This window comes from Corythoichthys intestinalis, chromosome 3, assembly GCF_030265065.1.
Source record: "Corythoichthys intestinalis isolate RoL2023-P3 chromosome 3, ASM3026506v1, whole genome shotgun sequence".
Classification (NCBI taxonomy): Eukaryota; Metazoa; Chordata; class Actinopteri; order Syngnathiformes; family Syngnathidae; genus Corythoichthys; species Corythoichthys intestinalis.
The window spans coordinates 44,079,006-44,094,305 of NC_080397.1; the positions used below are offsets into that span (position 1 = coordinate 44,079,006).

Sequence of the window (15,300 nt, forward strand, 5' to 3'; positions counted from 1 at the left end):
GTATTTTACAGAGAGCGTCGCCGTCAACATGACTCGAAAGCGCGGATTTTAATCTCTCTTATTTGGCACCGAGTGACCACAGAAAGCCGGAGATATGATCCTTTTAGTTTTATAATAGGAAATATGTTTTCTTCACTAAAAGGCACTCATGGTCATGGACGAATAATGCTTCATTTCTGTAGATTTATTTTTCTCTTGCCAGAATTCAATGGTTTTTTTGTATTTCTTAAAATGTTTATGTAACAGGTTAAAGTACAGTATCATAATAACAGTTCAAATAGATAACTGTGCTGGGAAAAAAATACCATTGTTAAAGAAAAATCAAACAGCGTAAGCAGTTACTCACAATGTTACTCATTACTTGAGTATTCTTCTAAAAAATACTTTTTTTACTTGTACTTGAGTACATTTTTTGGATGACTACTTTTACTTGAGTAATATTATTTTTAGGGCTGTCAAAATTATCGCGTTAACGCGCGGTAATTCATTTTTTTAAATTAATCACGTTAAAATATTTGAAGCAATTAACGCACATGTCCTGCTCAGACAGTGTTCTGCCTTTTGGTAAGTGTTACAGCAAGGCTTTTTGTGCTGTCTAACAGCGAACTCTTGTGGTCGCTTTGAGTCATGGTTTATTGCTGTCTTGCCAGTTCAATATGGCTGCACGACGTCTCGGGCTGACACCTACGTTGTAATGTTGTGCTTATGTGATCCTTGGACAAGATTTGTCCGTAAGTATGGTTGTTGTAAAGTACATATTATGTTAGTAAGCGAAATGTTATATTTTTTGTATGAGACGCTTTTTGTTTATGTTTAGTGAACCTGTATAGCGTGCTAAGCTAACGTTGTTGCTAATGCAATGCTTATGTACTTTTTTTTTGTAGTTTTACGACAGTCTAAAGAGGACAATGGTTTGAGGCCATTTTATTAATAAATCAGATGAAAAAGAAAGAAGTCTGATTATTATGACGTCGTTCACTAGCTGTCTAGCTTTGGAAAAAGTAGACGCTTCGGAGTGAGGACAGCATTAAATGACAGTAGAGTGAAATGCCCACTACAGTCCTTATGTACCGTATGTTGAATGTATATATCCATCTTGTGTCTTATCTTTGCATTCCAACAATTTATTTTACAGAATATATATATAATTTACTGAAAAATATGGCATATTTATAGATGGTTTGAATTGCGATTAATTGCGATTAATTACGATTAATTAATTTTTAAGCTGTAATTAACTCGATTAAAATTTTTAATCGTTCAACAGCCCTAATTATTTTTAAAGTAACACTACTTTTACTGAGTAAAATCTTTGGCCACTCAACCTACCTCTGTTTATATTATACAGTGATCCCTCGCTACTTTGCGCTTCAAACTTTGCACCCTCAGTCCATCGCGGATTTTTTTTCCAATTAAAAAATAAGTCCATACAAATGAGCTGTCCCGATCCGATCATGTTGTCTCACTCTCCCTCCTGCTGTTTTTCTAGGACAGGCAGTGCACTAGAGTTGTTTATTAAAGTTAACGATGATTGACAGATGTTTGGGTTTGATCTTACCAGAGACGCAAACTTCAAAGCGCCGCATGCGTCAATAATCGTTTAACTTATGAAACAGTTGCTGTGGCAACTCATTGTGTGTAACTGAGCAGCTTAAGCGGATTTGAGTGGACTCACTCAATGAAGCATTTAATTAACCCAAGCATTTTTCTACTTGTTTAAAAATAATTCGGCAGGGCATTTACATTTAATGATGAAATAATTATTAATTATTCACAATTTATTAATTAACAATAATTAAAACTTAATTATTGCTTAATTATTGCATTTGAAGTACTTAAAAACATTGATTAAAATAATTAAATATATATATATATATATATATATATATATATATATATATATACATATATATATATATATAAATATATGTATTTTATACATGTATACTTTAGGGAAAAAAGTGCAAAAACATGTCTTAGCTGTGTCTTTCCAATGCTGAATCTGAATAAATACACTTAAAAAAAAAAAAAAAAACTTATCATAATTATTACATTTGAAATACCTAAAAACATTTATGAAAATATTTATATACATAAAAGGTTTTATATATATATATATATATACTTTGGGGGAAAAAAGTGCAAAAACATGTCTTAGATGTATCTCTTTCCAATGCTAAATTTGAATAAATACATTGAACGCAGAAAAAATCTTTTTTTGGGGGGGGGGGGGCTACTTCGCAGTTTTTCACTTTTCGCGGCGGTTTCTGATCCCCACTAACCGCGAAAAACGAGGGATCACTGTATGTCAAAATGAAGTTGCTTATCACAACACCCAATGAGTTATAAATTAAAATAATGGAAAATGTCAGGTATGTCCAAAACCTTTCATACCACGGTATTACAATGGTTGTACATTAACCATTCTATTTTAAGAAATCGTTGTTAACCCAAAATATTCATATGGTTCCGCTATTCATCAGACACTTGACCCTACAACCCGCACTGCATGCTGGGAAAAGCGCGTTGGCCTTGGAAACATGGCGTCGCACTGACAGCTAGGATTCTCATTATCGTCTTTGGCCACTTGCAGTGGCTGGGCCACACACGGAGCTTCTTGCGGAGGGTCGTCTTCATTTTTTCCCACTAAAATCAGCGATAATAGATATAATATCCGTCCCTAGCCGACTGACTCTGTCAAGGCGTGGCGCGATAACGGGTTTAGTGCGAGTGTCACGCCCACTCTGCTTGGGAACATTAACCAGTCGACACCGCACGGTAAGCTTGCCGAGGCAGACAGTTAGCAGCAGCCGCTGTTAGCACGGCTGACGGGAAAGGAGCAGACATGTGATGTGAACACGACCTGCCATCGCTTTCATTTCACCGTCTGGCTACGGTCCGCTAGCTCGTAGCCTAGCACGGCGCGTTCCGTCAAAACACCTTCGTCAAAGCGGACGGGCTCGGCCAAGATTTAAATGGTTCTTGTACAGCAGCCGTAGCCAGGGCGTTTTCTGTCATTCTGTCACTGAATTTTTAATGTTCGACCCCATTGGCATCACCGTCGGAGGAGAGAGCGATGGGCTCCGGGGCCGTGGACTCGTCCCAGTGGCTTTCGGTGAAGGAGGAAACCATTTTTCTCCACGATGGACTCATTCGGGTGACTGATTTGGCCGAACTCCCCAGTGAAATTGGAGTGTCGGAGCAGGGGGACACCGAGCAGGAGGTGAGTCGAGTCACACGCCCATGACGGTTGTTTTGAAAGTGTTTATGAAAGGAACGTGGACGTATGATAGCGGCAGGCTTGTTTGTTTGAGATCATATGTAGAATGTATATTGACTGTCTGCGGTAACACACCCTAAATGATAAAGATAGCGCTAACGTTTGCAACTTTCCCCGCACTGCTTGTTATCGACCCTCTGTCAAGGTGGTTGTCACTGCGCTTGCGTTTCCGCTGGTTTCTTTCAGAATAAAAGTAACGGAAACAAACGTTTTTACACGATGTTTCTTGGAAAAAAGTATTACATTCTATAAAAACAGTTCTTTTTTTCATGTATATGGCGGAAAACACTCAGGTGACTTAAAGTTCCGCTCGGAGACCCCCAATCTGGCCAGATTTCAAAATTGTCCGATATGCTATGATACATCATTGGAAAGCTTAAAATCTCAATTTTCTGGGGGGAAGAAAAATTTTGAAGAAAAACATTTTAAACAGCAAAACCCTATCCAGTGGCGGACTTTGGGGCCTAAGGCAAACATATCCAGGGGCCCTCTTCATGGGTCAGGGGTTAAAAAGGTGAGAAGGGTGTGGTGAAAATATGTTCCGGTACACTAGGGCTGTCCTAAACGACAAATTTTCTCCTGATTGGTCAGCAACTTTCTTTTTTTTAATAATTTAGCAATGAAATTTTTGTTGACGCTTATTAATTCCCAAACTATTTTGGAACACTTAAATTCTTTATTAAAGTACAAATAATCATGTAAATAACAATAATTAATCACAAATAAACAATGAGATTAAATGCTGATAGCATTTACTAGTGCAAAAGAATGGAAAGTAAACATTCAGAACACTGCCTTTGTAACATTTTTCAAAACAATTCTTTAAAAAAAAAATTCTAGCATTATTATTATTATCGTATTGTACTATATATAATAGTAGTATAATAATTATTCATTGCCAATCATATTTGTCATAAAGAGTGTCATTTGAAAGCTATTCTTAGTGTAGAATCTGTATTCTGTAGTATTTACTCAGTGCATGTGTGTGGGGGAGAGATAATATAAATGCAGCATTCAAATGGCTTTCATTTTTGTTTGGTTATTTGTTTGGTATGCTGACATAATTATACATGACGAATAGTTGGGGGTGCTGCTGGCTCCGGTGGCCCAAGCCCTTGCTCGTTGGGGCAAGGGGCAGCTGGTTGGGGGGCCTAAGGCTTTCGCCTACTTCGCTTGAATAGTAGATCCGCCTATGACCCTATCTAGAGGTGAGAGCACACGAGAGCAAAAATACAGACGCCATGACTTTAACGAGATATTATCGCGTACTTACCTTGTTTCGATCCAAAAACTCCATGTTGCATGTATCACCGAGTGTCAAGACACAGCTGTGAATTGCCACAGCTGGATTTTTGGGGGATTTTATGGGTGAAACATGGTAATATAACAAGGGTCGTAATGCAGAAATCGCAGACATGAAGGAGTGGTTGAGATTTTCTTTTTCATATATTTACCTGTTTAAACATTTTTTTCCCCCAATTTTTCTTTGTGATAGTTATGAGGTAGATATCCGTGACTTTTTTACAGACGCCAATTTTTTCATTGTGACGTAATTTGTTTAAAAGTGTAAAATATGCGAGTGAATAACTTTTTAAAGTCGTTTTTTTTTTTTTAAACTAAATATTAGACATCAGTTAATGATTCTAAGCTAAAATTGACAGACATTTCAAATAATAAATACGATTACTTACCTTCTTTTTATGGCTAGGTTGAAACAAAAGCGGTTGCACGACGTCTGTAAACAGGGGTTTTCAGGGTTAAACAGACAAATTAAAAATAGTTCCGGGGCTCATTGTGCCATGAATCTGCTATGGCAGCATATAGACATATTGTTCTATCAAAAGCAACAGTTCTTTTGGCTTAAAATACAGCAGTTTATTTTAGATAAGGGTGCAATAGCAGAAACTGATTATTCAGCCTTGTCTGTGTTTTCCGCCATATACAATATAGAGTGAGGCCTTGTAATTTTGCAAGTTCACCCACTTAGTAAATAGGTAGTGGTCTAAAATTTGAATCATAGATGCTTTTCCACTTAGGGACGTATTCTTAAAAAAAAATCCGGAACTCACATATCATATTCTTCTATAATTTATTTGTAATTTACTGGGGTTCATAAGTATTTGTACCCCTGAGAAAATCAGTGCTAATATTTAGTGCCGAAGCCTTTGTTTGCAATTACAGAGGTGAAACGCTTTCTGTAGTTCTTCAACAGGGGTGGCGTGGCTCAGTGGTAGAGTAATTGTCCCCCAACCCAGAGGTTGTTGGTTCGATTCTCCGCCCTGATAAACACGTCTAAGTGTCCTTGAGCAAGACACTGAACCCCACGTTGCTCCTGGTGCTGCGTCACCAGTAGGTGGATGGTGAGATAGTGTAAAGCGGTTTGAGCGCCCTGAAAGGTGGAAAAGCGCTATATAAGTGTAACACCATTTACCATAACACCAACAGGTTTTCACATATGGGAACCGGGATTTTGGCCCGTTCCTCCACACAAATTCTCTCTAGATATGTCAGGTTTTGGGGCTGTCTTTGACAAAATATGAAGTTTCGGCTCCATCCAAAGATTTTCTATTGGATTGAGGCCTGGAGACTGCCTAGGCCACTCCAGAACCTTGATATGCTTTTTACAGCCACTCCTTGGTCAGCTTGGCTGTGTGCGTCGGATCATTGTCATGTTGGAAGATCCAGCCACGACTCATCTTCAAGTCTCTGACTGAGGGAAGGAGGTTGTGGCTCAAAATCTGTTGATACATTTCACCATTCATCCTCTGCTTTATACAGCACAGTTGTCCTGTCCCCTTTACAGAAAAGCAGCCCCAAAACATGAGGTTTCCACCCCCATACTTCACAGTGGGCATGGTGTTCTTTGGATTGTACTCATCCTTTTTTCCTCCACACACAAGTAAAGTTTGCATCAAAAAGTTTTACTTTGGTCTCACCTGACCACATGACTTTCTCTTCTGACTCCTCTGCATCATTCAGATGGTCCCTGGTTAACTTGAGACGGGCCTTCACATGTAATGGCTTCAACAGGGGAACCTTCTGAGCAATGCATGATTTCAAAGTAGCCTTTGAAATTGTGCATCCAGCTCCCTTCAGATTACTGACCAGCTCCTGCCTTGTAGTTCTAGGCTGAGCCCTCACTTTTCTCATCATGAGTGATGCCCCACGAGGAGAGTTTTTACATAGAGTCTCAGTCGGAGGTAGATTATCAGTCATGTTTAGCCTTTTCCATTTTCTAACAATTGCGTCAACTATTTATTTATTCTCACCAAGCTGCTTTTCAGTTGTCCCATAGCCTTTTCCAGCTTTGTGTCGCTCAACATTTTTTCATCATTCTCTGGTGTCTTTCGAAAGCTCTCTGGTCTTGCCCATGGTAGCAGTTGGATTATGACTGACTGTGGGGTGATTAGGTGACAATAAAAACTTCAAACGGATGGTGGGTGGGTGGTTACTCATTGGGTAAAGGTGGACTTTTTTAAAGGTAGACTGACAACTCATTGAGTGTCATAATTATTGCTGATTCTCAGGGGTACAAAAACTTATGAACGCTAGTAAATTACAAATAAATTATTTAAAAAAAATCAAACAATGTGATTTCTGGATATTTCTTTTAGATTCTGTCTCTATGAGTGGAAATGCATCTACAGTGCCCTCCATAATTATTGGCACCCCTGGTTAAGATGTGTTTTTTACCTTCTAATATTTTTTTTAAATTCAAATAATATGAGACTTTAATTGAAAAAAAGAGGAAAAATCCAACTTTCAATACAAGTGCATTTATTCAGTGGGGGAAAAAAATCCCACATAAAGAAATAATTATTTGACATCAAATAATGTGTGTCACAATTATTAGCACCCCTGGTGTTAATACTTTGTACGACCCCCTTTTGCCAACAAAACAAGGTCTGGGGACTGAGACGGCTATGGGAGGAGCTTGATTTTGTGTCTGGTGAACCATTTCTGTGTAGATTTGGCCATATGTTTAGGGTCATTGTCTTGCTGAAAGACCCAGTGATGACCCATCTTCAGCTTACGGGCAGAGGACAACAGATTTGGATTTAAAATGTCCTGGTATTTCAAAGCATTCATGATGCCATGCACCCTAACAAGGTTCCCAGGGCCTTTGGAAGCGAAACAGCCCCACAGCATCACTGACCCACCCCCATACTTCACAGTGGGTATGAGGTGCTTTTCAGCATGCGCATCTTTCGTGGCACGCCAGACCCACTTAGAGTGTCTGTTGCCAAAAACCTCAATCTTGGTCTCAAAAATACACACGGTCCCAGTTGAAGCATGGGACCGTGTGTATTTTTGATTTTTCCTTTTTTTTCGCATCTTATGCAAATGCTGTAAACCAGCAATTTTTCATATTTGAAGTGTCACCTTTTTAACACAATTTTGCATTTTGGAGAAGCCTGCCAATGTTTTATAGCAGTCTAAAGTGGTTAGTACGTTGTCTTTTTTTCCATTTGCCTTAATGTAGCAATGCTAACGTTTTACAGTTTTTAATATAGATATTTCTATATTTTGTATGTCTGAACTTTAATTCTATGGCGTGTTGATGACCAATAAACATATGTGAAAGGAACTGGAGTCTCATATGCAATCACTGCAGCGATAAATTGCAGGAGGGAAAATTACCGCCCTCATTTTTATTTACCGTGCGATAAATGGACTTATTGCAAATTACGACAGGTTTACTTTAAAGAGCATACGACAGGAGAAAAAAAGCCTTAAATGGCATTATTATGTGAATTAGAATCATATTTTGAGACGATTCAACTATATACAACAATTTAGCAAAGCGCAGATGACCAGATGTTAGTCTTTTAATCTGCCGGTTAGCCACGCCTACCATTATAGGGCTTTAGCGTCCCCAACAGGTGGATGACGTCAGCGGTAGACTGGGCTCATCGGTTTTACTTTTCAGCCCATTGAGGGGGAATTATTCAGAACGAGGAAAACGCGACGAAGAGAGCCGCAAAATGTCATTGTTTCAGTCTCTTTACGCCAATATTTTTACAGGATATTCTTTTTATCCAAGTATTTTTCCCCAGTAGCTATATAAATGGCTTGAGAAGGACCAGTCAGCCTGTCGAGCTGCAAAATGTCATTGTTTCTGTCTCTTTACTTCAATATTTTTACAGGATATTCTTTTTATCGAAGTATTTTCCCCAATTGCTAAATAAATGGCATGGTCATGACAAATAACAGTCTTGTGCTAAATGGAATATGAAATAATAAAAATGTATTTATTCAGGACGACATGGCAAAATTACTCCATAATGGTCAAAACTGTCGACTTCACCTTTACTGTCACACCTCCCGAACGATATTTTATGACACCTAAATCGGACATATGTCATTTCCCTTCCCCGGCTTTGGAGAATGTAAACAAACCAAAAGGCGTGACAGCTAGCTGACATGCTAACCCGAACAGAGTGATGTTTCAAAGTCTTCGAAGCGGAAAATCACACATAACTAGCCTGGATTATTTGACATGACGATTGGGTTGTCGATTGTCTTTGCGGATCGGCAAACCGCCCGGCGGAGAGCAATTTACAGTTCGTTCCCCGGAGGAGGGCGGCTGCAGTTGTTGTGCAGCTAACCTGCTGCTAATGTGCATGAGGAGAGCTTTTTACATGCCTATTAATGATCAAACGTAAGTAGTCCTTTATTTAAAGAAAGTTTGTAGTGTTTATTTTGTAATAGCTGTATTAATATTTGACATAATACTAAACAAGATGTTTACTCACTTCCTCGTAAGTCCAATGCTCCCACAGTAGTCGGGCTTGTTTTGGCCAATATCCACGGTGAATTGGAACCTTTTGAAACTCCAAAAAGGTGCATACGCCTCTCCCTCATACGTGTATTTTTCTGCAGCCGTTTGGCTGGCGTGATGCGAAAAATAAACGTATTAATCCGCAAAATCAGCTGAATCCTTCGTCCTCATACACAACAGTACGCTGTATAGTGAAGAGGATGCCTTCTACCGTACACGTCACAGCGCCCTCCTCCTCAATGCAAGACCGAAGCAGGAGGTCACTCATTTTCATGGCGCGGGATTAAAAAAACTAAATAAATACAGCGATCGGTTCCACACACATCCAAGCGGTCCATATCATTCAGGAGCATAAAATGCCTCGTGTATTATGAAATAAACATGCTTTTTCGTGTCACATGCACTTTAAGTACCCCATGATACCCCGTGAACCTCAAAATAACTGTCCAAAATCATGTATTATAAGTCATATTAATATGATGAAGTAAAAAATAAGGTACCTTGTGTTAAATGCCATTATATTCAATGACTATTCGCAAAAAAAAAAAAAAAAAAAAAAAAAAAAAAAAGTTTTCCGGCTTTACTGGCAAGTGTGTCGCCTTGATGAGAGAAAAGGACGCTGTGGAAAGAGCAAGGAGGCGAGAGAAGGGGGATAGCATGGCTGCTCAGGTTTTAATGTGTGCCCACCGTCCGATCTCAAAAAATCGGATCGGGACTCGCGAGAGGAGTCCGCGCCAGGGGCAAGCAGCAGCAGCAATAGCATGAGAACAAGGAAGTGGGACCTGACGCCGTCAGGAACTGCAGGACGGCGGTGAAGCTGCTAAGGGAGGAGGGGATCCTGACATGGCAAGAACTAGGTACTGTTTACGCGACTTAAAAAAAAAAGGACTGGAGAGACAGAATGTCGGACGAGACTCCAGTGTCGTAAAGTCGAAATCACGTAAGTCGGGTACGTCGTAACCCGGGGGCTACTTGAATAAGGCGTACGTGACTCTCAGCAACACCCACCAAATTTTACAAGAAAACAGTACCTGCTCATATGTAAGCCATACTGAACAATAAGCCGCATGGATATTCACACCATATTAGACATGCAGCTCATTAGCCTGCAAAAATCTTTATCCTGGACTATATACCGCAGGGGGAAAAAGTAACGTTTTATATTGTGAAAATTACTGTAGTTGCATTAATACCATCCTTAATGTCAACAAAAAGTGACATTTCTGCTTAAAACATGTGTTGTAGTTGTTTTTATCCTTTGTCCCAAATGTCTGACCTTGTACCGGTAATGTGTTCAGCTCGAGACGATCGTTCATTGCTGTTTTTTTGGGGCAGTGATGCTGACTGTGCTTTATCTAGCAGAAGCAGTAATTCTCAGAACAAGACACAAAGGGCAGAACTCCAGTCAAGTTTTACTGTAACATTAGTAGAGTTCGTGTAATGTAATCAATACAAATTGTGCCTGCTAAATGCCATAATAGTTTTTTCCCCTAGTCCTTTGTCCATAGGCCTCACATACAAATCAATATCTGAAATGCTGCTTAAGTGCACATGAAGAACATTGTTTCACTTTGCTGTGTCTGACCATTATTTCCTTGCGCTAAGAACTATAGCCATGAGCAAGCTTTATACTTAATGTTACCTTTTTATAGGTATAGCTTTTTTTTCAGGAAACATATTTTCAATTGACATCCAGTTAACCAACAAAGGTGTGTTGTTGGCTCTGTTTTTGAACTAGGCCAATTTATTCTATTCTTTTATTCCACAGTAATATGCTTGTGTAATGCATTAACTTTTTGATTTTCTCCTCTACCATCCTATCCTTCATGACAGATTCTGACATTTGAAACGAAGAACCCAGCTGAGCTGGCCGAGCGTCTACGGGCAGTCTGTGGGAATCAAAGTAATGCTTATGCCCGCCTGTTGGAATACAGACTCAATGCTCTGCGTGGCCTGTGGGGGGCACAGCGGCAGCTGGCCCTGGAGGAGCAACAGGAGCGAGAAGGGACTGGGGGTGCTGATGAGGAGACCTTGGCCTTGCTCAAAAGACAAGGTCTGCTCCAGCAGCCCGAGCAGGCTCCCTTTACCTCCCGTGTCGGTCTGCTGTTGGTCTTCCCCCTTCTTCAGTCACAGACCCGCAGTGACCCGGCTCTCTGTGGTGTCACGGCGGAGGTGCTGCTGGCCTGTCTCCGGGATTGCCAGCCGCTCAGCCTCATCAAGGAACCTGCCGACTGCCTGAATGGCCTGGAGGGGCTACTTTGCTCCTGGCTGGAAGACGGTGCTCAGGAGTCTGGCCAAACACAAAGAGTGACACAGATGCAGATTCTCCGCACGCCCAGACATCGGGAAAATGCTGCTGCAGCATTGGTTGCACTAGCCTGTGCCAGGTGAGGCCAGAGAAATACAACACTGAATACATTTCTATTTCATTATTTTCCATTTTGCTGTCACATCATTAAAGAGTTTATATTGTGGAAATAAATAAACCAGATTTCATACCTCAATATAAATAAACTCAAATCAAGCTGATTTAGAGTTATGGGAACAAACCAGATAAATGAGGTTTAGACTAGAGCTGTCCCGACTAGTCGACGTCGTCGATGACGTAAATGCGTCGACGGGCAAAACATACCGTCGACGGGTAATGACGGGTTAAAAAAAAAAATTACATGCGGATAAAGTTTAGAATGGCGGGCGCTCGCGATGCAAGCGGTTGTTACTGGCACCCCCAAGGGGGCCGCTGTTATTTCAATGTGACCGGCATTGTCAGATTGAGCAAAGAGGAAGAAAGTGGGCGAGCGAGAGAGAGGGAGCGAGATCGGTGAGTTGGGAAAGTGCGCGGGCAGCGCGGAGTTCAGTTAAAGAGCCATCCGACGCCTCTCGGTGTTTTTATGCACGCCGCCGCCTTCCTGAGGAGGAAATCGGACGAACCAACGAGAACGAGCCAAGTGAATCGCCTGTTCACTCCTCAGTACGGCGAGGAGTTGAAAACACCGCCAATTACCAAAAAGGGCAGAATTGGTGACAATTTTCAATGATTGTCAATGATACCGATGATGATGACAATAACATTTAATTCATTCATTCACGTGAAAGTGGCATAAAGCCAAAAAAGCGGACCAGAATAGCCAGAGCCTGGAATTATTTCAAGGAAAATATGGAGGGTGCCACTGTGTGTACTCTTTGCTAAACTGAGCTTGCATACCACGGTAGCACGTCGGCTATGAACGAACACTTGAAGCGCCGTCACCCGAGTATAATTTTTGAAGACAACAAGAAACAACAAGCTAGCGGATTGTAAGTCCATACAACTTTCTAACGATGTTTTTTAAAATGGAAGTTACCTTTATGTGCGTCGTATCAGTGTGCATTTTTATTTAATACAATAATTAATATATATATTAGATAATTATATATATTTAAATTATTATTAAATTTATTAGGATCATGGAAGCTCCCACTTGGGGAAAATATATACATATATCCTGTATATACATAATATTATGAAAATATATATGGAAACAGCACTGGCCTGCTTACTGTAATCCATGACTGCACTAATGTTAGTTACTTTATATTATAAAGTATTGTGTATATACACATAGTAGTATGCTATAAAATTAATACTATATATTTAATTTTTGTTACTGTGAGTATGTGTGCCTCTCATTCAAAATAATTGTGGTAATATTTCAGTGTGCCCTCTACTTTATCTATTTTCAGGTTAAAACAAACAAAAGTTTTTTCCCTCCCCCAAAAATGCGGAATGCACACCAGAAAAAGCATCTGAACTCAGTGCTCACACACAAAGTATTCTGAAAATGGTTGTCCGGGACGTTGCAATTCATTTTAACATTTAGAACAGTATAGACAATGACATACCACAAAAAGAGAATTGTTTTGACTCCTGTTAAAGAGGTGAATTCTCAGTGTTTCCATTTACATTTTTTTGCACTAGTTAATGCCAGTAGCATTTGACGTCATTGTTTGTGATTTATTATTGATATTTATATTATTTTAGGGCTGTCAAACGATTAAAATTTTTAATCGAGTTAATTACAGCTTAAAAATTAATTAATCGTAATTAATCGCAATTAATCGCAATTCAAAGCATCTATAAAATATGCCATATTTTTCTGTGAATTATATATATATTCTGTAAAATAAATTGTTGGAATGGAAAGATAAGACACTGGATGGATATATACATTCAACATACGGTACATAAGGACTGTAGTAGGCATTTCACTCTACTGTCATTTAAATCTGTCTATGCTGTGCTCATTCCGAAGCGTCTACGTTTTCCAAAGCTAGACAGCTAGTGAACGACGCCTTAATAATCAGACTTCTTCCTTTTTCATCTGATTTATTAATAAAATGGCCTCAAACCATTGTCCTCTTTAGACCGTCTTAAAACAACCAAAAAAAGTACACAAGCATTGCATTAGCCACAACGTTAGCTTAGCACGCTATACAGGTTAACTAAACATAAACAAAAAGCGTCTCATACAAAAAATATAACATTTCGCTTACTAACATAATATGTACATTCTTTACAACAACCATACTTACGGACAAATCTTGTCCAAGGATCATATAAGCACAACAGAGACGTCGTGCAGCCATATTGAACTGGCAAGAAATCAATAAACCATGTCGCAAACCGACCACAAGAGTTCACTGTTAGACAGCACAAAACGCCTTGCTGTAAAGCTTACCAAAAGGCAGAATACTGTCTGAGCGGGACATGTGCGTTAATTGCGTCAAATATTTTAATATTTTAACGTGATTAATTTAAAAAATTAATTACCGCGCGTTAACGCGTTAATTTTGACAGCCCTATATTATTTATTTATACGTTAATCAAGAATTTAGGTGTTCCAAAATGTTTTTTGTTAATTCATAAGCTTCAACAAAAATTTCATTAATAAAGTAGTTAAAAAAAAAAAAAAAAAAATTAAATTAGTCGACTAATCGTAAAAATAATCAGCTGACTAATCGGGAGGAAATTAGTTGTTTGGGACAGCCCTAGTTTAGACAGTTATTAACAGTTGTAGAAAATGTGAGCTAAGAACAGTATTTAACATACAAAGTAAATCAAGCGCGTAGGTTCGGTCTCAACATTGGTAGGGATGCTATAACAGCATAACCTGCATGCACACTTTGCTGGGGAGGGGCCATTAATAAGACCAAACAGATTGGCTACATTTCTCAAATTAAAGCTGGTTCCTACGTAAAAATGAAAAAAAGTTACAATAAAATTATTTTCATGGGAGAAAGTCATGCTTGCTTCATATAAAGGAAATTTACAGTGGTTGTGTTTTTTTTTTTTTTGGGTGGTGTGTGCATCAGCTGCAAATAAAAATATTTTTTTAATGATAAGAGATAGAAAATACATTTTAATTAGGGAATAAACTCACAAAATGCACAATTGGATTAACGTTAACAGTAGAAAAAGTACAGGAAGACACGTCTCTAAGCAGCTTTCTACTTGAGTTTTACAGGTTAGCAAGTTCACACAGTTTAATGTTATGGAAACTGATGCAGGTCTGACTTTCAGTTGCAAAATTAGTGGTGTCCCCCCCACCTTCACAACATTGACGTCTTTTTACATAAAGTGGCTGCTGCTGGCCGAAAAAAACCTTCTAATATCCCTCCTCCTCAAAGGAGGCGGCATGTCAACATGTATTTCTGTTGGGATTATGTGAATGTAGGGGTTCTAGTCATCAGCCAATGAAACGTCCGTTTGATGGGGAAAAAAATGGACCAGCACATTCAGCAAGTGAAATGGGGTAAATTTAAGTCTAAACATAATGTAGGGTCAATTCTATCCTTACAATTTATGGGAAGATAATCTAAATTACCTATATAACTGAACTCATATGATGCAAATAAGGTTGCTTAAAAGTTGGTGGGGACAATTTGAGCATCCCTAAAAATTGGTGGTTTTATATCCCTACCGTCCCTCAGCAAACCTACGCCCTTGAAGTAAATACCCTAAACTTATTTGACAAAACTGATAGTATACAGCTCTTCTTCTTTTCCTATGGTCTTTTTCCTTCAGGGGTCGCCACAGCGAATCGGTTGCTTGACGATCAAAATTGAAGCAAGAGCATGCGCAATATGTACTTTATATACAGAACTGTAACACTGTTGAGAGCATGTCTGATAGCTTGTTTGCGTACAGTGAACATAGGTTTACACATCTTGTTCAAATCAGATTTTTCAAAATTCAATT

The 15,300-nt window shown here is 39.2% G+C and overlaps 1 protein-coding gene across 1 annotated transcript in view; it reads left to right on the forward strand.

The window, feature by feature from the left end:
- Nucleotides 1–2,497: 2,497 nt before the first annotated feature.
- The window catches only part of LOC130913169 (probable E3 ubiquitin-protein ligase HECTD4), an 82,655-nt gene continuing 69,852 nt past the window's right edge, over nucleotides 2,498–15,300 (forward strand). The window contains exons 1-2 of the mRNA XM_057831538.1: nucleotides 2,498–3,223; nucleotides 10,896–11,449. Of these exons, the coding sequence (XP_057687521.1) occupies nucleotides 3,077–3,223; nucleotides 10,896–11,449 (701 nt within the window). The 5' untranslated portion in view covers nucleotides 2,498–3,076. The remainder of the gene's footprint in view (nucleotides 3,224–10,895; nucleotides 11,450–15,300) is intronic.